Below are 25,115 nucleotides of genomic sequence, written 5' to 3'. Positions count from 1 at the left end.
TTTCTTTTAAACGATAGCAAACTGAATGAGCGGCATCTGTCCAGCCCCCTCTCTGCACGGTGCAGCAGCACATCCTCTTGCTTCCAAACCTCTTTTGTTTTTATTTTTGTTTCCCCCAGAGGTCCCATCACAGTGTGTTCCCAGGTATGGATGTGATGAACCCAGGGTGTGTGTGATTGAGGGGCATTTCCATTTCAACAAGAACAAAGCTATAAGTCAAAGGCAGGGTTTGTTTTTTCAAGGTATATTTTCAAGTCTGTAGGCCAGAGGAAGAAGCTGGTCAGGCCCTTAGAAACCACTTTATGTATATGGCCACCTCCATATGCTGATTATCCCTATGTCTCAAAACAAAATCACTGCCATAGAGCTGATTCTGACTCATATCAATCCTATAGGACCGGAAAGGCTGTCCCAGTAAGCTTTCAAGACTGTAACTCTTTATGGGAGCAAAAAGCCTCATCTTTCTCCTGTGGAGCGGCTGGTGGTTTCAAACGGCTGACGTTGAAGTTAGCAGTCGACTTTGAATTCCAGCCCCAGCCTTGCTTTTTACCTTTTTGTGTGTATTGCTTTCCTTTTAAAAAGAAGCCATCCTTCTCTCTGTCTTCCGATCCTTATTGCTCAGAGTCTTGAGGGCTTTAACGTGGGAAAGCTTGAAGAAAGGCTTTATATTTCTCCAAAGATGCATTTTCACCCTGGTGCTCCTCCTCAACATGCCTGTATATGGCATCGTGGTTACGGACAAGGCTGCTAATCCCAAGGTCGAGTGCTGGAAAGTAGCAACCACTCCACGAGAGAAAGATGTAGCTCTCCACAGTGTTGGAAGCCACTGGGGCAGTTCTACCCTGTCCTTTAGAGTCATCCTGGGTCAGAAGCAGACTGGATGGCAGTGCGTGTGGTTGGAGTTTCATCTGCTTATAGACACATAGCACAGCCCAAGCATCGCCTTGCCATGAGGATGTGCATGCTCTTTCTTGGTTGGATCTGTGGTGTGTGTGTGTGTGTGTGTGTGTGTAATCAATGCAGTTGTGTTGATTCCAATTCATGGTGACCCAATGGTTAATTTAGCCACACACATATACACACACATATATATGATAGCATTTTTTCCAATACAACATTTGCATTGATGATGTTTTAAACTTTCAAGTTTACTAAGAGTAAAATCCAGCCCCTGTAAGATCTGATTATATGCAATCAGAAAGATATGTCAACAAATTCCATAGACCAAGGTTATATAATACTAAGGCTGATTCCAGGAAGAGAAGCTATTTGATGACTATATTTTAGCGAATTAATCACAAATTGTCACTAAGAAGCCACAGATTACATCAAAAACATAAAAGAATCGCCCTGTTTGGAAAAACTCTTCAAGACAAAGAAGGAGAGAAAATGATTAAACCATGTGCTGTTGAGTGAAAATCTATAACTGTATCAGAGAACCTCCCATTTGGGGACTTCGTTGGGCCTCGGTGCAAGAACAGGATGTCACATGGAGAAGAGGACATGGAAGGCACCCCTGAAAAGCCCCCTAGGAGGGAAGTAGAAAGGCAGCACCCACAAGACCTGAGCAGAAACACCATGCGCCTCTCTACCACAGTAAACTAAGCAAAACTCAGTATCTGCAAACGCGAAACACCCTGCTGTCAAGTTGGTTCTGACTCATCGCAGCCCTATAGGACAGAGTAGAACGGCCTCCCAGGATCTCCAACGCTGTAATCCTTACGGATGCAGACTGCCAGCATCTTTATCTCCCAGAGCAATTGATGGACTTGAATCACTGACCTTTAGTTTGTTGTTAGGTGCCGTACGACTATTTCCAATTAATACTCTATTATGTACAAAATAGGTACTAAATAATATGTATTATTACTATGGACAAAATAATACCACCACCCGGGCCACACCATCCTCACAACTGCTGTGTTTGAGCCCATTGCTGTAGCCAGTGCCAATCCTGCTTTCACTGTGCTTTATTTTACCAAGGCTGATGCCCTTTTCCAGAGCTCAGACTCTCCTGCAGGAGCCCTGGTGGTGTAGAGTGTTCACTTTGTGTTGCCACCCAAAAGGTTGGCATTTGAAACCATCAGCTGCTCCATGCAGGAAAGATGAGGTTCCCAGTCCCCCAAACCCACAGAGGGAGTTCTACCCTGTCCTACAGGATCAACAACAGTCAGAATCAATTTGGTGGCAAGTCATACTTGAAGTCTTTACTGATAACGTGCCCAGAGTATGTGAGATGAAATCTTGACCTTCTCACTTCTGAGGAGCATGAGGGCTGTACTTCTTCCAAGACAGACCTGTTTATTCTTTTGAAAGTCAGTAGTACTTTCATTATTCTTCACCAGCACTGCAATTCAAATGTATCAGTTCTTCTTTGGCCTTCCTTATTCAATGGGCCAGGTGCACTGTGGTCTTCAAAGTGAAATCCTTATTGTTCTACACTTTAAAGCAGGGGTGGGGAATATCCAGCCCAAGGGCATTATAAGGTCCACAAAAGCATCAATGCCAACTAATGACACACCCCTCACCAAAGAGAAATGGTTCCAGTTATCACATTAGAGGTGAGTTAATTAACAGTTTGACTAATGTGACCCTCAAATGATGTTATAAATATCCAAATGGCCCTTGGTGGAAAAATAGTTCTCATCCACTTCTTTAAAGAGATATAGTGCAGTTGATTTACCCAATACAATGTGTCTTTTGATATCTTAACTGCTGCTTCCATGAGCATTGATTGTGGGTCCAAGCAAGACAACATCCTTGACAACTCCAGTCTTTCTCCCGTTCTCATTATGTTATTTATTGACCAAGATCCAGCTGATAGCCACATGCTCTTCTGATTCTGGCTTGATGTTCTGGCTGCTCCCTACCAATCTACGGCTGTAATCATTGTTGAATGATCTTCAGCAAAATCTTACTTGCATGTGATATTAATGATATTGTTTGATAATTTCTGCATGGGGGGGTCACCTTTCTTTGGAGTAGTTACAAATATGGATCTCTGTCCATATTGCCAGTTGATTGGCAATGTAGATGTCTTCCAAATTTCTTGGCATAGATGAGTGAGTGCCTACAGGATTTCATCAGCTTCCTGAAACATTTCAATCAGTATTCTGTCAATTTCTGGAGCCTTGTTTTAGACCAACGCCTTCAGTGCAGCTTGAACTAATTCCTTCAGTGCCACTGGCTCTTCCATATATACTATTTCTTGAAATGGTTGAATGTTGACTAGTTCTTTTTGGTACAGTGACTCTGTATTCTTTCCATCTTCTTTTGATGCTGCCTACATAGTTCAATATATTTTTCCATAGAATATTTTGATATTATAAGTTGAGGCTTGAATTCTTTCTTCAGCTCTTTCAGTTCACTATATGGTGAATGTATTCTTCCTTTTTGGTGTTTTAATTCCAGGTCTTTACACATTTCATAATAATGCTTTACTTTGTCTTCTCGAGCTGCCCCTTGATATTTTCTGTTCAGCTCTTTGACTCCATCATTTCTTCCATTTCGTTTAGCTGCTCTATTATCAGGAGCAAGTTTTAGAGTTTCTTCTGCCATCCACTTTGATCTTTTCTTCTTTCCTGAATTTTTAATGATCTTTTGATTTCTTCTTGAATGATGTTCATGATATCATCCCACATCAATCAAGTCCTCTGTCATTAATGCTCAAGACTTTTAGATTACCAGCTGAGGACCTAACCACTGTGTCACAGGGACTCACTTCAGTATGTTCAGCTCCCTTAAAATTCTGTCTAGCAGATGATGCAGATAGCCTTCTTTAGGAATTAGGCTGCGAATTGAAAGGTTGGCAGTTCAAACCTACCAACTGCTTTTCTTGAGAATGATAAGCTGTCTGTTTTGGTGAATATTTACAGTTTCAAAAATCCTATATAGAGTTACTATAAGTGGATATTGATTTGATGGCAGTTCTTCTGTTTGTTTTTTAATTGAAAGGCGTCATCATCTCTATCTAAAGACAGACTTAAGGAAAAATCCACAGTGTCTTTCTATACCTTTCAGAGTTTTGGGCAGGGCAGGGTTAGGCTGACATCAGCAAACAGACATCATTCTTTGAGGATGGAATGTCCCACACATTTAACAACCTTCCATGAATTGTCTGTCCTCCAAAGATGCCAAACCAGTCACTCCGGGTTTTTTGTTTTGTTGTCATTTATTGAGGCTACACTTTGCAAGCTGGCCAGACCTTGACAAACTAGGATGGTTCTGGGCATTCTGCCCACAGCTGTCCTGACGCTCTGGTCCAGTGTTGCTGCAGAGGCACTTGGGAGGAATCTCAGGAGGCCTGATAACAATTTAGAGTTCATCAGAATCTGTAGTCAAGTCCTTGGTTCTCCCACATTACGATCAATAGAGGATTATGGTCAAAAGATGTTACTTTTATAATGGGACTAAAGGGGGATGAGGGCGGATGAGGAAGGTATTTAATGAACACCACCATCTGAGAGAAATCAGTTTGCCAAACCTGACATTACATTTAAAGAGAGTTTAACTCAAATTCCTCTTATTAACGGTGCCAAAAATAAATGATGAAATAGTCCACAACTTCCTAGCTCACTAAAGTTGCAATGTACAATGAGGAGTCATTTACTTGGAATTTAGCACCAACCCCCAAACAGGATGGTATCGCTGTTCTTAAAAGTTGGTCAAAATTCATAGCAACCTTTAGGATTTCCCAAGCTGTAATCTTTCTGGAACCAGGCTGTCACATTGTTCTCCAGAGCAGCTGGCAGGTTCCAGCGGTTGACCTTTTGGTTAGGAGATGAGCGCTCAATCACTGTGCCCATCAGGCTCTTTGCAAGCCCCGGTAGCACTCATGCGTTTTTTCCAAAGTCTCCCATCCACCATTCAGACAATGCTGACTATTCTTGATATCTAAAATGTAGGTTAGCCTAGGAGACACCCTTTGACAAATGCTCCACACCTTTCTACAAAAAGCATGATGTGGGAGAGAAAGTAGTAGATCAAAGCCCCTATGACCTGGGTTCAGGCCTTGGCTTGTCCTTGCTTAGCACGTTGACCTTGGACAAGACTCTTAACAACTCCAGGCCCCCGTCTGCAAATTTGTAAAGGACAGAGTAGACCTAGATTCTCTAGACAGTCCTTTCCGGATCTAACATGTATTTCTACATGATTTCTTCAGTGAGGTGACGGTGGTATTGAGTGGGAATACAGAAAATCCAAAAATAGGCAGGATGTGGTAGAGAACCCAAGTAAAGGCTTCTCACTAGCTTTCCTGCCCCGTTTATATGTATGCTTATTGTTCCAACTTTTCTGCTGCTGGGTTAACCAGAATATTGCAATTCATTTATGAAGTGCCACCATCGTCTAAGTAGCAATCTCCATGTTTTCTCTAGTAACAGCTCTTCTAAGGTTAAAGAGTAAAACAGGATCCAATTTCTCTCGCTTCCCCACTGTGCTTTATTGATTCATCGTGAAGTAAAAGTGGGTAAGCTAAGAAGGAAAGCATGCTCCATTTAGCAGCAAAGGAGAGCAGGAAGTTCAGAATGTAAAGTAAACGGAAAGAGATGCAGTTCTCATCAATCTCCTCCTCATCAACTGCAGGATCGGATGCAATGGAAATCATAGCATTTATCCTTAGGGGGATTTGCAATGACCAAAGAAAAGGCCTCTACTCTGGCTGCCCTGCTTTCCCCCATTCTCACCTCTGACTCCATCTTCATTTCGTAAGACAGGAACCAGATTAAACACTTAGCAAATTAGATATCTTAAATCATATGGGCTGGATTGAGTATTCTTAGGCAGATTTATTTCGTTGCTTGTTTTACTGAAAAGCCATACCAATTAGGAGGGAAACTTAACTCAAGTTCTTCTCTGAAGATGTTCATCTGAGAGAAAGGAAGGACTTCCAGCAGCGATTCTGATTTTCCCTCCCATCAGAGAGAAGGGGAGGATGCCTGAACCAAATCACCCTCTCTCCTTCCATTCCTGCATGCTGAGAAAGTGACTGTTCCTATGGTGCCAGCTGTAAGTCTCCAGGAGAGGTTGGTCCCTCAGAACGGCTCTGTCAGTAGATGTCCATCTCATCATCAAAGGTGACCTATTTGCAACATCAGGAATGGATTCTGGTGGGCGTGGGGCTGGGTAATTTGCTTTGTCCATTGTGTTGTTATTGTTGTTCTGGACAGTGTTCACCAGGCCTGGCTGTCACCGTAGAAATCACATCCAAAGCCCTCTGTCCTTATAAAGAGAAACAGATTTGCATCACACAGCCCAAAATACTCAGGTTTTTTGGGCCTCCTGTTGCCAGATTTTAGAGCTCATGATCTTCATGTAGATGATAAAATATGCAGAGTTCCAAGGGAAGGGTCTAAGCGAACACAGAGAATGTCCCTCCTAGCACTTGCTCAGAGAAGCAGAGTCACCAATGTGAAACAAGAAAGACGTGTGTGTGCGCACGCGCGCATGTGCTTTTGTTTTTCCAATTTGCAAAGGCAGTAATCATCTCTATGTGGGACATTTCTTAATGAGGAAGTATCACTGGAGCCCTCCAAATGTCTGTACTGCTAACTCCTCCTTGCTTATTGTGAGTCGCTAGGCACCCAAACATGAATTTAGGTTGACACTTCCCCAGCCCCATTCACAGACTGAGCACGGGGGATTGTGAAATATGTGGAGTTCAAGGTGGGAACAACACAGTCCAATGAACCAAGTTTAATGGACAGGGGTTTCCAACTGTGTCATTTCTATAACAGCACTTACAGGGCAGGCCAAGAGGGTCATACCAAACCTGTACGTAAACTGAGGTCTTGAGGATTTACAACTGGCACTTTGACTAGATCTAAATTTCACATCCAGAACTCAAAACCAAACTCACTGCCATTGAGTCGATGCTTGTCACCCTAGCAGACAGGGCACAAGCGCCTCTGTGGATTTCTGAGACGTAACTCTTTGGGGGAGTAGCAAACTCTGTCTTTGTCCCACACACATAGAAAGTGAGACATCAAACAGGTGTCCAGCACCCTTCGGACTCTTCCTCTCCCTGTTGGCTTCCTTTCGTTGGGAAGCTTCCTGACTCGCTCACAGAAGCTTCATGTTATTTCCATCATCTTCTGATCCCAGACTGTTCCAGTCCTCAGTTGACATCAGATTTGGGGTGTTATTCTGTACCCCTTTGCTCTTTCTAGGACTCCACAATCTTGTCCCATCAACGGCCCCCTTGCTTCAGGAGAAAAGAAGGACCAACAGAGGGAAACGCATGTGGTGAGGCGGGATGATGCAGCCAGAGGTGAGAGGCAGGGCTCTGGATATTGGGCTTTTGGCCACTCCAATCACCAGACTTCCTCTCCCTCCAAAGCTACATCTCCACACTCAGTACCAGATACGACCTGAGAGTCCTTCACCAGAGCTTATGGACAAATCAGTCAACAGTGTCTGTCTCATTGGCAGACTGGCACAATGACAGGGCCCTGGCAGTATTGATGTTTTAATTTTGTGTGCTCTCTCTGCCAGCTGACATGAACACAGACCATGGTGACAGAGGCAGCCTTGAGCAAAATTGAGAAACATTTGATATTTTCAACACATTCCCCTTTTCAACACCACTTTCTCTATTTCTTATGCTCCCCCCACATGTCCTGATACCTACACTAGGGTGCATCTCAGCAGGGCCCAGGCCCACTTTTGAACTCTCAAGGTCCATGAGAGAATGGTTCTGGGTTAAATAGTTGATCAAGACTTAAAACATTTCTACTTCTATCTGTGCTGAGATACGGGAAAGTCTTCATTTTGAAACAAGCCTGCTTTGGAGAGATGGAGTCCAAACCGAAGGCTAAGTTCTACTTGTAGCTAGCTTTTGATTGAAAGTTTCTACTCAACCGGTTCTCAGAATGTATCCCACGAAGGGAATCTCAGACAGAACACAAATTTAATAAAGGTAATTTTTTTAGGATCATCTTAGCCATGCTCCAATACCCCCCAAAGGAGATCATGTCTATGGCCTTCTTAATTTTCCTTGATGACCCCGTGAAAAGAAATAAATCCCACTCTGCTCCTGCACCCCTCAAAGCAAACTTGCTCTTCACCAAGCCAACTGCTATTGGCCTGGGGAGACAGAGTTTTCTGCAAGTGAGTTCTCTTCCCTCTCATTTTAGAGGCAATCATTCTGGCAAAACAAGTTAGGCAAGAAAACTAGGGAACAATTGAACAGCTACAATGCTTTCCTTGCTTAAGGGAAACTGGGCAGAAACAAAAACAGATTCAGTGTTAATGTGCTAGACTGCTTTGGGGAAGAAGATAATTGAATGAGTAGAAAAGCAATACATATTTCATTTCCATAATGCCTTTCCCAGCAGAGAAGGCTAGCTCTTCCCATCACGCTGAAGCAGTCAAAGGAAATCCTCTGCTAAAAATAAAGGATAGGGCCAGCAAAGAAACACATGTTGTAGCCTCTAGCCCCTAGCCGAAAAAGGAAGGAGTCTTCCATCACATATGTCTGCCGAGAGCGAGATGGCTCCTCAATGAACCCATACGACAAAGCAGCAGAGGAGATCTGGCCGGGCACAAACGCCTAACCCAGATGAAAGAAGATTGGTCCTTCAAATCTGAACTCCAAATAATTGAAGCACGATAGGAATTAGTAAGGTGTCAGCAAAGAGGGTTACAAAGCATAATCAAAATAATCAGATAATAGAGAGGGAAAGCTCCTGTTACCAAGACCAGGCTCAGAGACTGATTCTAGCAGGGACAAACTGACAAGGTCCTGAGTTATGCTTTGGGCTCTGTGGTCTGGACTGAGGCACAGAAGCCTAACTAGCTAAGCCCAGCTCTCTCTCCCCTGTTGCCTACTGGATGAAAAACCACTCCCAGGGAGGCCCTTCCATCTCGTAGCAACCCTGTTTAGGGCTCTGAAAACTTGCAGATCTTTACAGGAGTGATCAGTCTTAGCTTTCTCCCATGAAGCAGGATTGGGGGTGAATTTGAGTTGTGGGGTTAACAGCCCACTCTGACACGAAGGCTCCGCTTACTAATAACCAGGAAAAAAGTGACAAACTAACAAAAAGCTATCTTTCCACCCAAGGGCTTTCCTTTCTATCACATCTCTCTACCCACCACCCCAAACCCCTGGCTACAGAAGGAGAAAGACTGATGTTGGATGGATATCATGAAGAAATCAAGAAAGAGACAAGGAGACCTTTCCCTTATACCTGGCACCCTAAATTTGGACTTCTAGCCCTCTAAAATGCAACCCTCACTAATAACGGGGACTCTACAAGACAGGGTGGAACTGCATCTGTGAATTTCTGAGACTATACTTATTTTCTGGAATAGAAAGCCCCATCTTTCCCCCAAGGAGCAGCTGGTGGTTTCAGATGGCTGACCTTGTAGATCGAAGCCTGAAGCAAAACCACTAGGCCACCAGGGCTCCGATGAGTCAGCATTAACTTGATGGCAGTGAGTTTGGTCTTGGTTAAAACTCTGAGAACATTGATTTCTATTAATTATACTCACACATTTGTAAGCTGCCCCACAAGTATGATTAGCAAAACACGACAATCATCTTAATTATGCAATTGCTTTTCTGTATATGTGCATTTTTATGGCAAATATTCAGAAGTTGGGAATGGAAAGCTGTATATTAAATGCAAGAGGTAAATTCTGTGTTTAGGGGTTGTTGTCTTGAATATGAAATCATACACTAACACAATGTGTCTGTTCATTATTTTCCCTTCCTTAGAATTTGTGTTATCCCTAGCTTACCTTAAGTAAATAGGGAAATGCTTCTTTATGAAGGAAATAGGAAATGAATGAAGGAGAAAGAAGAGGAAGAGAGGGAGGAAGAAAAAACTGGGGAGGGTGGAAGTTGGAAGGCTACTCTTTAGAATATTCATGTTTTGCTTACAACCCAATACTCTTTTGAATTACAAAACCATCAGAAAATTTAGAGCAGTTAAAAACAGACAACCAAAAAGTGGATGAAGGGAGACGTCGGACAGGGCAAGATATGACTATATACCCATTTATAAACTATCAAGGGCTCATGCGGGAGGGGGGAGCGGGGAGGGAGGGGGAAAATGAGGACCTAATGTCGGGGGTTTAAATGGAGAGAAAATGTTTTGAGAAACGATGTACAAATGCGCTTTACACAATTGATGTGTGTATGGATTGGGATAACAGTTGTATGAGCCCTTAATAAAATGTTAAAAAAGAAAAAAAAATGGCACATGTTGATCTTTCCCCAAAGATTGTCTTGCATGAAATGAAACCCACATATATATTACTCACTCTACACACAAACAAACATATATGTGAGCATATCCATAGTTTATTAGAGCATGCTGCCTACGATAAATGATCATCATGATGAAGAGTATCAGCATGGAGGCAATTCAAGAATCAATACTTTTCTTCTGTTTTGGGATTTGTACACAATTTAGTGATTTTCTTAGAAATAAATTGATGTTGCTGAATTGTAGGGGGGTCAATATATAACAACTCTAGTTGAGCCCCAGAGAAGGTGTCTCTGAAGTAAGCTAATGAAGAAGGAGAAGCTGGACCCTGGACTGAAATCTGTGTGAGGCTCACTCTGAAAGGAGCTGTGGGAACAGAAAGCAAAGGACACATTGGTCGACAAATACTGAGCTAACCCTCCTGCAAAGAACGGAGGGATTTCTAGCACAAATTCTTGCTCTAAGATCTAAAGATCTTAGAATCACTGATCTTTCCTCACATATTTTTCATGCATGCAAGTTCCTCACATGGTCCAAGCCGCCTAGGAACTTGAAACTATGCCAACCATCGGCTAAGAGCACGTGCAGTTCGGTTCTTACAGGGTCAGTGCTGTAAGTACACATTTTCCTTGGCTTGGGTGTCACCAGTGGCTTGCTTCTAACCCATAGAACACAGCAAAGTTTATGAGCTGTCACTTCTGTGATTAAGTGATATAAGATGGTAAGGGTTTCTTGCTAAGGAACTCTCTTGCTGGCCTTGAAGAAGAAACGAGCTACAACGTGTGAGCTACCACCTGAAAAGGTCCACGCAGTCTGGAATGAAGGGGTGGACTTAGTTCTGCTGAGACCCTCAGTCTGCCAGTCCTTGGGCAAGGAATTGAGTACTGTCAACAGCCATGTGATCATGACGTGAACTTCCTCCAGGGAGCCTTCAGATGAGAACTCATCCCAGGCTACCCTGAAAGGGGGATTCGGCTAAGCCTTGCCTAGATTCTTGACCCACAGAAAGTATGAGAAATAAATATGTATGTGTTTAGCTGCAAAACTATCTTGTTATGCAGCAATAGAAAACTAAACCACAAAAACAGGCTTTAAAAATGATGTTGCTCCTCATCATTCACCTATACGAGTATTTCTAATTTCAAAGATAGTAGAATAATTTTTTCAGATTTTTCTCTTTTATGGGAAGGATTCTTTTTGCTTGGGATAGCATCTTACAGGAATTGTATCAAAAGTCCTCTTTTGCTAGTCACTCCAAATCCCTGGGTTTCTACGCATAATATTACTTGAATTAACTTCTTTACAAATCCACAGTATCATTACAGTTCCAATGTTTATCACTTTTGTAAAATATCACAAGCTCACCTATATTTCCTGGAGCTACATCTGTAGATATTAAAAAAAAAAACTTTTTAAAAAGTATTTTTCCATATTTACATCATCCTCCACCACCCCTCATCCACTTTTCCATTGTTTGTCCCCCTGGGAGGAGGTTCTAGGTTGATCCTGGTGATAGATTTCCCCCTTTCTCCCCCCACCCCCCACCGCTCCTCTAATCCTTCTGGTATCTCTACTCTCCTTGTTGGCCATGAGGGGTTTATCTATCCTGGATTCCCTGTGTTTCAGACTCTTATCTGTAGCAGTGTGCATGTTCTGGTCTAATCCATTTTGTATGGTAGAATTGATATTTTTTAATTTATGGTTTCCTCAAAATAAATTTCCCCATCTATAGAACATATCTGAAATACAGGTATTCTTCAATTACTCTAGATTAAGTTCATCTGCTGTTCATGCACTCCAAATACAGTTTGAGGAAAGAAGCAGTATTGCTCAGCCAGTGGTAGGATAGCAGACATGGATATATATTTCTGGAATAGTTCACCAACATATAACGAGAACTCTTCTTTTAATAAAAACAAACTACTTAGATTGTGGTCTTAGTTTTGCTTCTTTAAAATAGGTGAGCTCAGACACTGTATGTTTCAATTTCCTCAACTGAAAAATGACTCCTCCTTGTACATTATAGGCTCTCGATTGATGTTTTTTGAGTGTGAGTCTATCTCTTTTACGCACACACTCACAGACCACTTATAATAATTGATATCACAAATCAATTTACATTAAACTTCAGAAAGTGTTCCTCTACTTCAACTAAAATATATCAACCTGAATTCTTACAAAATCAACTCTAAACTGTGCACACTAATAAAAATAATTATAGAATGATTAATTATAGTGAATGAGAAAGAATGAGCATGAGAACGAGAGAGAGAGAGAGAGAAGGAGAAGGAGGAGGAAGCAGAGGAGAGAAAACAGTAGTAAAGACCTAGGTTTCCGCATGAATATTATTTTAAAATATGAATATCCCATTCAACTTTATGCTAACATACTTGGCTTTAGCAAGCGATAGTTGAAGGTAAACCTCAGAACCCACTACAATTTTATATTTATGGGTATCTATTTCTTGTTTTCCATCTCAATCAGAACGTGTATTTATATTGAATAATCTAATGAGGTATTTGTACTTGATGGTTGCCTTGGATTTAAAATGAGTTCAAAACACTAAAAGAAGAAAATAATGTGTTTCCAGTTAGCTCAATCTATGTAGAAATTATAGAGAAAAGTGGTCTTAGTATTAAAGCCAGGAAATTAAAGGAAATCCTTTCTTGAGTATAAAAGACAGAAAAGGAGTTTTTCTCAGTTATTTGAAAAGAACATGTCTGCCAATTATAAACTAATTTCTTCTGAGTTCCAAATCCACCCTTCTTTTCCCATCTAGTGACAGTAGAACTGGACCCTGTAATATTTCTCTTTTTCTAGCTACCATGAGGTCAAGTTTTGTCAGTAGGGAGCACTGGAGAAATACTGTAGGAGAAAGAACCTTCTCTTTCGGTGTGTTTTTCTCCTTATGCTCCCAAAATATCCAATGTCCAGCAGTGTGTGGAACAACCAATATCCCTAAGGAATTTTTATGGCTAATCATATACAGCTTCCCAGCTAATTCTACCCGTCCCAACACCTCAGCTTCTTTCTTAGCCAGTCTCAATGCACCCCAGTGAGCAGTCTTCCAGTAAGTTTAAGTAGCCCCTCAATGTGCAGTATCCCTATCAGTTTCACTTTCGTTTGGCCCAGTGGTTGGCCTGCCAGAGAACTCTCAATAGCCCTCCAAAGGGACCTTCTTAGGAAGATCCAAGACTGCTCCAGCAGGCATCTCCTTCATGAGTTTTTGTCAGCAATGAATGAGTAAGTTTTGGCTCACCATCACTAGCCTATGGTACCTGAACAATTTTGTTTGCCAGCCAGTGTGCCAGAGAACTATCCTCTGCAGGGAGACTATGGCATCAGGATCAGAGGAAGGCTCCAATAGCAATAGCAACCTGTGAGATGCAGATGACATAACTTTGTTTGCTGAAAGTGAGGAAGACTTGAAGCACTTGTTGATGAAGGTAAAGGATTACAGCCTTCAGTCTGGATTACAACTTAGTGTAAAGAAGATCAAAATCTTCAAAACTGAATCAATAAGTAACACCATGATAAAAGGAGTTAAGGTTGAAGTTCAGGATTTCGTCTCGTGTGGACCTACAGTCAATGTTCAGGAAAGCAGCGATCAAGAGGGCACAAAGTATGGGAAATCGACTGCACGAGACCTTTTAGAGTTTTGAAAAGCAAGGAAGATCCTTGAGGACTAAGGTGCACTTGACACCAGCCATAATGTCTTCAGTCACCTCAGATTCATGTGACAGTCGGACACTGGCTAAGGAAGTGCACAGGAGAATCGAGGCAGTTTAATTGGGGGCTGGAGAAGAAGACTGGAAGTCCTGTGGGCTGCCAACAGGACACACCGATCTGTCTTGGAAGAAGTATGGCCAGGGTGCTCCTTAGTGGCAAGGATGAGGAAACTTTGTATTACATACTTTGGACATCCTGTCAGGAGAGAACAGAAGCTTTACTGGAGAATGACATTATGTCTGGTAAAGCAGAGGGGCAGCCCCAAAGAGGAAGCCCTCAAGGAGGCAGCTGCTCACCATGGCTGCAACAAAGGGCTCAAGCATAGGAGTGACTGTTAGATGGTACAGGTCAGGGCAGAGTCCCATGCTGGCGTGCACAAGGCCACTATGGATAGGAACTGGCTTGATGGAAGACCATGAAAGCAACAGTTAAATAGTATTTATATTAAATGCTCTCTGATCTAACTGCTTTGTCCTGATTGGACCCTGACTGGATCTGAGTGTAGCACGAGGAGCTAAACTGCAAGATAAGATTTGGGGACTGGCTGGGTTGTGCCTTCAGGCCTAATTAAAATAATGAGCTCCTCATCCTGGGAAGGTTGGAAGCTACTTACCTATTGCATCACCACAACCAGACTATCACTTTTTGTTGATGGCAGTAAAGTGCTGACAAAAGCCAGCACCTTGAGAGCCCAAATCAACACTGTATGTGACACAGTCCCACATACAGACCTTGCTGATCATGGCATAAGAGCAAGCAAAAGTCAAGCACAAAGGATGCAGGAAAGAGGAGTCCCTTCCTTTTGTATTGTCTGTCAAAAAACCTTCCTAGACAAAACTTAACATTGCCCCAGTTGGCAAAAGAGAAATGTTAATAGAGTCCAATTTTGGTATCATAAAACAGGGTCATGAAGGATGGATTTGGAGTTGGGAAGCTACGCATTGATAATTGGAATACCTAAAAGGAGGGTAATTTTTAAAATAGCTATATGGATTAATAGAGGGTATTTGTGCATGAGTATGTACTGCTGCTGCAAACAGCCATGAATGTAGTGGAATATACAGAGGCCAAAGTTATACAGAGGGAAAACTTCTTAAATACAATCAAACCCCTGCAGGGAATATACCATTGGGCCTGGGAGTTCAGGACTAGGGTCTCGGGGACACCAAGGTCAAGTGGCATAACATAGTCCAGAAAGACAATGATCTACATCCTACTTTTGTAAGTAGCTTCTGGGGTCTGAAAAGCTTGTGAACAGCCATGTGAGGCAACTGCAGGTTTCATCCTGTCTGGAAGAAACAAAAGTGATAAAAACCCAATATTCATGGAAACAATTAGTCTAACAGCTTAACAGAACACATAAACATCTATCTAGACAATCCTGAGGCGATAAGAACTAGATTGTACTTGGTTACCACTAGCACCTGGTCTGAAAGGGAGCACATTAGAAAATCCTGGATAGAGTGGGAGGAAAGTATGGAACAAAACTCAAAATTATATTAACAAACAACAACAGGTCTAATGGTTGGATAGAGACTGGAGGTACCTCAGAGACGATGGCCCTTAGTTGTCCATCAGGGCTGGAAATGAACTCATTCCCATGGCTCAATTTTCAACCAAACACTAAGCACTAGTGTGGTACATATATTTCAGAATAATCAACCATTGAGATCAAAAGAACATTTACCTAGAAACAGCAGACAGAAAGGTTAGCAAAGAAGAACAGACAGATTAAGAGAGAGAGGAAGAAAGTGGCATAAGAGATAGTACATTGTGAGAAGTACAATAAACAAAATTGAAATAATATGTGAGTGCATTTTTGAATGAAAACCTGGTCTGCTCTGTAAACCTTCACCCAATTTCACAGTAAGAGTTAAAATAAATAAATACAACTAAAAAATGAGAGAATGGTATGGAAATTAGTATAGATGATGCCATCACTAGGCATTAGACAAACTGTACATGTAGCATTATTCTAAGTTAACCTCACAAGAATATTATGAAGAACAAAGTGTTCTTGTGTTGAGGGAGAGTTTGAGCAGAGGCCCAAAGTCCATCCACTTCCTCAATGTATTGCCATATAAGTATATGTGCATAGGCCAATACTTCTATTTTTATGAATAAATATAATTACATAAGTGCACACCTACGCTTATACCTCGATCCATAGCTTTGCTTCCTAGATCTTCCCTCTGCTTCCTTTTACTTTCTTCCTGCCTCACCATCTGCTTGCCATTCTTCTGCCTCTTAGAAATTCCTCTCACCTAGGCTGCTGTTGCTCCAACACCACCGGGATCTCTATGTTCTCCTCATTGTTGCTTTTAGGGAGACCTATGTTCTCCGTCTATGGCATTGCAACCTGGCATTCTGTGATGCTCACCCTCCCAACATGATTGCTGAAGACAAAATGGGTGTATAAGTAAACGTGGTGAAGAAAGCTGATGGTGCCTAGCTGTCAAAAGATATAGCATCTGGGGTGTAGATGGTTTGATGTAAAAAAGCGGCCATCTAGCAGAGAAGCAACAAGCCCACAAGGAAGAAGCACACCAGCCTGGGCCATCGTGAGGTGTCAGGTATCAGATAACAAGCACCAGAAGACAACAAACAGCAGACAGACAAACAAACAAACATATTGTTGAGAACGAGGGGGCTTGGAGCAGAGACCCAACACCCATCTGTAGACAATAGGACATCCCCTCACAGAAGGGTCACAAGGAAGGTATGAGTCAACCAAGGTAGTCATGGTGACAGGATGAGTCATCGATACATTTTTGAGGTTTCCACACACACACACACCCAATTATCATGAACCAAGTCTTACCTTTCAGTTCTGGCTAGACTGGACCATGTACACTGGTACAGATAAGAGCTCACGACACACGGAGTTCAGGTCAGATAAATCCCTCAGGAACAGAAATGGGAACAGTGATACCAGGAGGGGAGGGGGAAGGTGGGAGGAAAGGGGAACGGATGGCAATAATCAATGCATCACACACACCCCACACTCCCAGGGGGACTTAACGTGGGTGAAGGGAGACAGCAGTTGGTGTAAGATATGAAAACAATAATAATTTATCAAGGGGTCCCTAGGGTGGATGGGGAGGGAAAAAAGAGGAGCTGATACCAAGGGTTCAAATAGGGAGTAATGACTAGAAAATGATGATAGCAACATACGTATCCATATGCTTGATACAATAGATGTATGGGATGTTATAAGAGCTGTAAGAGCCTCCAATAAAATTATTTTTTAAAAGAATATTATTACATAATTTATCTCTCCTTCTCACTTAAACTGAACGTGAAGACTGACGGCCCATGTGAGCATTCCCTCCTGACTTCAGACTGTATTGGAGTTGACCTGAAGAACATCAGTTGAAGCCAAAAGATGCACTGTTTCGTGTTCTGAACAAGCAAAGGCAAAACCACGGCACGGAATTCTCCTAAAAGAAGAACGGGGAAACTGGCCACTCGTTCTCACTCTGGCGTTCAGAAAGATTAACAGACTGGATGCTGCTCTCCGGAGGTCAGAGACCTGTTCTCTATCCATTATTTCCCAAGAGTAACACCCTTTCTTTTTCATTTCAAGACTTCAGGTTGGGAAGTATAAGGGTTTGTGCGGGGCCTGGGGTGAATGAGGGTGGGGAACTACTGGCAAAGACGGATGTTTCCTGAAAGAAAACATCAAAGATAAAGTTGCTACAGAGTCCTGAAGGACCCTAAAGGCATGAGGATCATAAGACATATTTTCAGACTAAAAGTCTGCAGTGGATTGGCACAGTGAAATCCTCCTGTCTGTAAATAGTACTGTGAAGCCATGTGCCGTAGGCTCATTGGCAGTGAAGCTACAGAAGAGTTAAAAATATAAGAAACACAAATACTTAACAAACAAATACAAACAAAAGGAAAGCAGAGGTAGAAATTTTCATTCCAGACAAAGAAGAATTCAAAGCCAAAACCATTTAAAGGGGGTAAAATGGCCAGCACGTGGTTTGAGCCTAATAAAGTTAAAACAGCTGTGAGCATTTCTATACCGAGTCAGGTAACATCAAAGTGCAAATAGCAAAACTTTTTTAAGTACAAGGAAAAACTGAAAAGGGGCAGTTGTTGGAAGCATTACACAGACTTTTCAACCTCTTATAGAACAGGGAGATAGAAAAATAAATGAGTGTTAGAGCAAGAATGGAGAGAGAGGGCTAGTCAGAAAGTTCGACCATTTCAAACCATGTTCTAGGGAAAAAATAGAAAAAAGTGGGGAAAACAAGAGAATGCTCACTATCTCCAGGAGATTCAGCTCTGGGGTGTCCTATGCCAATAACACCATGGGGGTTTCTACTCCCATAAAGAGTTATAGTCTGGGAAACTCACACATGCAGTTCTACTCTGTCCTGTAGGGCCACCAAGTCAGCATCAACTCAATGGCAGTGAGTTTGTTTATTGCTTTTGGGGGCTTTTTTTGAGGGGAGGCATGGAGGGAGGTCAGAGAAGTTACAATTACATTTCCTTTGTTCTCAGGTGACTTGTAGAACAAAATTTCAGTGCAGAAGAAACCACACGCCCGTATTCTCATCCATAAATTCTTCTGGACTTGACATAATGAATTCTCTGGGAATATAATTGAGGGGTATGACTCTCTACAGGCTAGCTAACTTGCTTAAAGAAATCAACATAGAAGCTGGATTATATCTTAGACACACTCCTGATCCCACCACATGAGTCGAAAATATGGTTTCCACTTCCCAAAGTTTTTTTAAACAAAATCTTGGTTGGTTGAAGGTATTTCTGATTCCGCAACTCATGAGATATTATGCTTGGTTGTGTGGGAACTTTCCCTTAAGAGCCTATAGTTGGGCATGACCAGAGTAAGAACAAAGTGAGTTCTTTTTAAGTACTGATATCCCAAACTAGCACAAATAAGCTTAGTTTTAAGCTTCGGTTCATTATCAGTGAACTAATTCCTAAGGTTTATACATCAGGTAGCCAGTGTAGTAGAATGCGAAACAAGGCTATGAGAGCTACATCAAAGGTTTCCCCTAAAAGACCATTATTGAGCTAGACGGGTTCATTGATCATCAGCTGGGAGTCCTTGCAAGACATTTAGGCTAGGTTCAAGATGCAGTCTGGTAGCGAGGCACAAATGTACATAAATGGTTAAATATAAAATGGTACAAATCGTCAACTGCCAGGCATCTGTCAGCTCTCCTCTGCCCGCATAAGTATTAATGGAATTCAGATCATAAGGGGTAAGAAGGAAGCAGCCAGGAATCCCTCTCACTATGGCCAGAATCTTAGGGTTTCATAGCATGGTATAGCTACATATACAGCTATGATTGATACAAGGCTGCAGAACACATCTGGCTCATCTATTCAAAAGAACCATCATAAGGGCTCGGGTTTTAAATCTGTTTACAAAGAAAAATATATGAGATCTATTAGAGTTTCTGCGTATAAAAATTTACTATACTGTTGATTTGCTGGCTGAGAAGGAAAAGCCAATTTGCATGGCTCCGGTCAGTCACATGTGGTTTGGAAACGGTGATGCATTCCAGATACACTCTGTGTAAACTGGAGAATAAGATCCTATTTCTACTGGTCTGCATGCATGCATATAAAACTTGTTTTTCCCACCATGCCACATGAAAATCAGGAAAGAACGAGCAGAAAGGATCACAATTCATCAGCGTCTTTGTCAGAGCTTCCAGTTGTGATGAAGAAGGGAATTCTTGTCCCGCAGCTTTGGAGAGGCTTCAGCCTCTACTTTTTTGGTTTGCTTCTTCAGTTCTGTCCTTCAAGTGATAAGAAACGATGCCTCTCAATTGCAGTCAAAATCTGGTTTATGAGGACTTACCGTGTCTCAGGCCCTCGCTAGGTTCAGGGTTCCCATTGTGAGGGAGCTCAGACTCAGGGAGTATGTACAATAAGTAAATGAATCGTTATCCCTGAAGGTGATAGCTACTTTGGTCACGTTTGGAATAGCTGCCATGTCCTATGAAAACAAGGACGGAGTTCACAGAAAGCTTTGCCGGAGATGCAGCCTGATGGCGAAGTATGAGTTGAAGAAGTGTGGGAAGGCACTCCAGAAAGGAGGGACATGGTGTGCAAAGATGTGAAGCCCATCAAGAACACATGTTTCAGAAAATTGAAAGACATTCCGAACGGCTTGAGGCCAGAGGTCGAGCCAGTAGGAAAAGCAATTTGAAAATACATGAGAGAGAGGCAATGATCTTAGTAGACAACATAATGTTAATAGTCTACTTCTTGGGTTACTATTTGAACATGGTCACTCATTAAGAAGACATAAAGATTGCAGATGCACGAGCTGAACTCGCACAACCTGCAATCCAAGTATCCCTCACTGGTTTTCCCTGCCTCGCATTCGATCAATATCTAACACAGAGCCAGTGCTTAATTAATACCAATTATCCATATTATCAGAATCCTGGGCGTCCTAATGGTTCAATGCTTAGCTGCTAACTGAAAAGTCAGCAGTTCAAGCCCACCAGCAGCTCAATGGGAGAAAAGACCTGGTGATCTGCTCCCATAGAGATGACAGCCTACAAAACCCTGCTCTATCCTGTCACCTAGGGTCTCTATGAGTCAGAATTGACCAGACAGTGAACAATGGCAATGCCAATACTGCATGTGGGAGGTAGCTTCTGAGATAGCGCCCAAGGATTCTTGCCTTTTTGCGGTCTCCTCCCTTGACTAGGGGCTGAACTTAGTGATTAACGGCTAATGGATAGAACATGACAGATATAATGGCTGCCACATCCGATAATTCAATAAAGTCTTAAATAACAAGAGCATCCTTTCTCTTAGAGTGCCTTCCATATGTTCACTCTCTCTGGTTCTACTTCTCTCTTAGATCACTGGTAGCCATGTCATAAGGGTAATTAGACAGCTTATGGAGAGGTCCATATGATGAAGAATTTAGCCATTCCTATCTGAGCACACCTACTGCTAGCACCCATGTGAGGGAGCTTAGGCAAAGATATTCTGAGACCTGGCAATGACCAGGTGAATTAAATTACAAGTAAAAATTTTAGCTTCATTTCCGCCTTGAAATAACTGTAGTCCCAAACAATGGCTTGGCCACACACCCTCCTGAGAGACCCAATGCAAGAGCTCCCAGCTGAATCATATCTGAATTTCTCACTCACAAAAACTGTGGGGAGGGGGTGGGGGTGGTTGGTGTGGGAAAGCCCTAAATTCTGAGGTAATTCCCTGCACAGTAATAGATAACCAGTACAATACTGTTAGACTGTCTGATAGGATTTTCTTCGCATCCCTAATCAGGGCTGGGATTCAAGTCTCCCTGGGACGGTCATGGTGGTACTAGAGTTTTTCCTTGGCAAAGGAGCACTGCCTATAATATCAGCTCTTATAACTAGGACCCTGTTGCCATTCCATGAGTGACACGACCTTCTTACCTACTGTATAGACTATTTAGAAAATTATCCCAGCCAAGCTGAAGCACAGATGATTGTGTAAGGAGTGCTCCCTCCCTAGCTAGGAGTCACCTTGGATACAGCACATCATGAAGTTCCTTTACTGGCCTCTGTTGAGAGTCCAGTGAACCTCACCCTCTGTCTCACAGTCAGAGACGCCCACAGAAAGAAACATGTAGCAAACATATTTCTGATTCCTGTCTTTAGCCCTGATTGAGTATATGACATGTTTCAGAAAGTAACTGTGAAGCTTACTGTGTACATTGTCCAGGTGGGAACAAAGAGGAAGACATACACCTTGCTTAAGGGACATTGAGTTTTTGGCAGGGAAAATTTGGCAGTTTGTAGAGCAATGTTGATTTCAAGCCAGTGGTTTAGTAGGTACCAAAAAACTCCAGAATTTAAGACCCTGTAAAGATGTTAAATATTTACATAAAAATCATGCTCAGCTAAGGAAAGAAGGGCAAATACAAAACCTGAGTGTGGCTTCTAGAAACTGCTCTTTACTTTTTCCCCTATGTTTCTTTGGTAGTTCTAGACCCATTTTTTAAGTTAGTGATTAAACACCACTGTATACACAACGATAAGTTCCAAGATGATGCACATGAATGTGTTCAACAAGTTGTTGTGAAAATGGAATTTAAAAGAAAATTAACTTTTTCATGAACATTTTGAAACCCTCCTCATATATCACAGCCACAACACAAACATAGACACACACACACAGAGGTTTTTTTTTATGGGGGGTAGGGGGGTGAAGAAGGAAAGAAAGGGACTTTGTACCTCTGTCCCTGATAATCTTGCTCCTTGAGCCCAGGGATGCAGTTATGGGGAGCTGGAGGGCTGATGTGGGAGGTTGTCCTTAGGGCCACCGCTGAGATGCCCACCAATGGGGATGACACATTCAGCAGCGCGGAGGTGATGTGGTGGGAGAAGACATTGGGGTGATGGGTCACATTGACAACCAGTGGGTTATGTTGGCATGACAATTCGTATGTTCCTGAAGAGAAATAAATAGGTGAATAATATCTCCAGGCTATTCATGTAGCACTGTGTTTCCCGAGGTAGTATTCATTTTATGTTGTTAATAACTGTATAATGGAAGCAAGGTCCCAAACCCCAAAGAAGAGGTCGCTATCAAGCTGATTCCTAAGTCTACTAGGTGACCCCTAATGGTCCTAAACAGAACTGCAAACTCACCCAGAGAGTAGTTCTTTTCATTGATGTCAGTCAGCTGGAGGGTCAAGGTTGACCGTGGCTGCTTCCCAGAGGTCCGGCCATCAGACGTGAAGAAAATGAAAACTGCTGTGGCCACTCCTGGTCTGTTGAAGCAGACCTACACATAAACATATAGGTACATACGTGAGCTGCTGTGTCCCCGTAACGCTCAAGGCATGTGACACACGTCAGTCTTCCCAGATACCTCACATGCATAAAGCAAGAACTCCCGTCAACTTTAGAAATAAGAACATTGGAAGTAGGCAGCCAAGAGAAGATGAAAAGAAGATCGCTTCCAGCTCCTGAACTGCATGTGAATGTTAGACGGTGTGCCCCAACTGTCTCTGGGACTTGTCCTTGCCTTTCTTTAGATTTCTCAGAAAGATCATTTGAAAAGAAGCGGACACCAAGATAACATCTAGTTCTGAACTATTTTCCTAACTCTGCATTGGCATGGCTGCAGCTGGTCATTCCATCCCTTCTCCTAGTCTTCCTCCTAAAAATGTCACCAGACTCTCCTGTTAGCATATGAACTATACGCAGATGACAAGTGTGTGTGTGGGGGGGGGCAGTGGTGGTGGTAACTATGCAGTCTGTCACTTCTGAGATCACAGATGACAAGGTGTTTGTTCTTATGCCCTTCTCCTGGGGTCCAAGTGGTGTCCAAACCCAATCCTTGGCTGAAAATGAACGGAGGCACAGAGAAATATATTTCTTTCTAGAGCATATTCTTTAAATGTGGAGGTTTTCAAACATTAAAAGAAACGTTCAAAGCGTGCAATGGGAATTTTATCCCTGGGAATCCTTTATTAAATAAAGAAAACCTCTCAGTGGCGAGAAGATAAACAGGACGACCTGAGGTTCTCATGTCTCGTACTGAAAGTATCTCATGTGGCACTTCAAGTTTTGCTTTGTGTCTTAGTTCTGCACATTGCTCTTAGTTTCAGTTACGAGCAAATCCCAACCTCCCCTTGTGTTATAAGTCTTAATCAGGATCCAGCACAGGTCCAAACATTGCATTCCTTTCACTTTTGACTTAGACTCCAAAGCTGAGCAAGCTGTAGGAGAACTGCTTCTGGTGTTAAAGCAAGGTACAACATCTACTGGCAGAGGCCTCCTCTAAAGGTGAGGAGCAGGGGAGAGTCAAAAAAGTTTTCCATTTCAATGAAAACTCTCCCTTGTCTGCAAGCTGACTTCTGAGTCTTGGCATGTTTATAGAGTGTCCATTTGCACTTCTGGCTTAATTCAGGTGATTTTATGACTTGCGGTGTTTGAAGTAGCACAGATATCCCTTCTTCCTCTACTGCTTTGAGGGAAAGACCAGCCACACTCTCTTTTTACGGTGACTCCCCCTCCCCTTTTCATTTCCTCTCTTTGAAGTACTAAATATTCCTTCATAACTTAAGACCTCCAGACCCATAAGTTATGACTTGCAGCATGAGGTCCTTTGTCCCTGACTGGGCGAGAGTTCGACATGAAACACATCATAAGGTAAGTAGGAACCTAACTCAAAGCCCTCAACTGCAGCAGCAAATGACATCAAAGCCCTCTGGGAATACCTGTAACCTCTTCCTTTTTGTAGACCACAAAAGGTCTGGGTTGTTTCCTAAGCCAGGAACAGACAGAGTCCAAACAAGTACCCAGTGGTTTTACCTCAATAGGACTCAAAGCTGAAGAGGGGGTTGGTTTCAATAAGGATCAAGAGAGTTTACCCTTTCCGGTCTTCTACTGGGCTCCAAAATAGACACCACCCACCTCGAGCTAGTTAGTAGAGCTAATTCTTATGATGTGGATTTCTCAGATCCAAGTGCCCCCACACACGAATTCCACCTCACTTTCCATCTTCTAGAAATGTCCCTACTTGCTCTAAGAGTCTTTGAACATCAAGCCACTTTGATTTTCAAAGCCTGTTCCAAGGGACAGTTTGCACCTTGATTTGTGGAAGACAGGTGGACCAGAATTTCCAAGCCATGTATTTAAGCAGGAAAACCACAGTTGATACTTGTACAGGAGACAAGCGGAGGAATGCTGGGCTACCAAAAACAGACACAGGATTCGATCAAGGTACAGATTGCTGAGATGTGGACAGCTTTTCCTTTCAAAGGAGCAAAGCCCAATACCATTCTCATCTGAACACTAAATATGTCCCCGCAGAAGCACAGGGAAATGGACACTCTCTTACACAACTTATATATCAGAGCCTCTACAGCTGAGTTTGAATCTGCACATATAAACATAATGGACACAAACGAGGAACAAACTCATGAGGCTATGATGGTTTTAGTAGTAGAGTTATCACCTTCTTTGCAGGAAACTCCCATTGGATTCTGGGCAATTCAGCGAGTGAAGGCTTGCATGTTGCTATGATGCTGAATAGGTTTCAGCAGAACTTCTAGACTAAGGCAGAGTAGGAAGAAAGTCTTTGTGATCTACTTCGAAAAATCAATGAGGGCAAACCTTTAGATTCCAACCCTTTAACTCTTAAATAATCATGTGGATGGCACAGGATTGGGCA

The 25,115-nt window shown here is 42.4% G+C and overlaps 1 protein-coding gene across 1 annotated transcript in view; it reads right to left on the bottom strand.

The window, feature by feature from the left end:
* PAPPA2 (pappalysin 2) overlaps positions 1 to 25,115 on the bottom strand; it is a 350,680-nt gene that overhangs the window by 102,254 nt on the left and 223,311 nt on the right. The window contains exons 12-13 of the mRNA XM_004706814.2: positions 22,583 to 22,718; positions 22,166 to 22,382 (exon numbers count right to left, since the gene is read on the bottom strand). Coding sequence (XP_004706871.1) covers positions 22,166 to 22,382; positions 22,583 to 22,718 — 353 coding nt within the window. The remainder of the gene's footprint in view (positions 1 to 22,165; positions 22,383 to 22,582; positions 22,719 to 25,115) is intronic.

Source organism: Echinops telfairi, unplaced genomic scaffold (genome assembly GCF_000313985.2).
Source record: "Echinops telfairi isolate 266 unplaced genomic scaffold, ASM31398v2 ScPeMD7_7424;HRSCAF=8462, whole genome shotgun sequence".
Taxonomy (NCBI): domain Eukaryota; kingdom Metazoa; phylum Chordata; class Mammalia; order Afrosoricida; family Tenrecidae; genus Echinops; species Echinops telfairi.
This window is presented reverse-complemented; position numbering and strand designations above follow the sequence as displayed.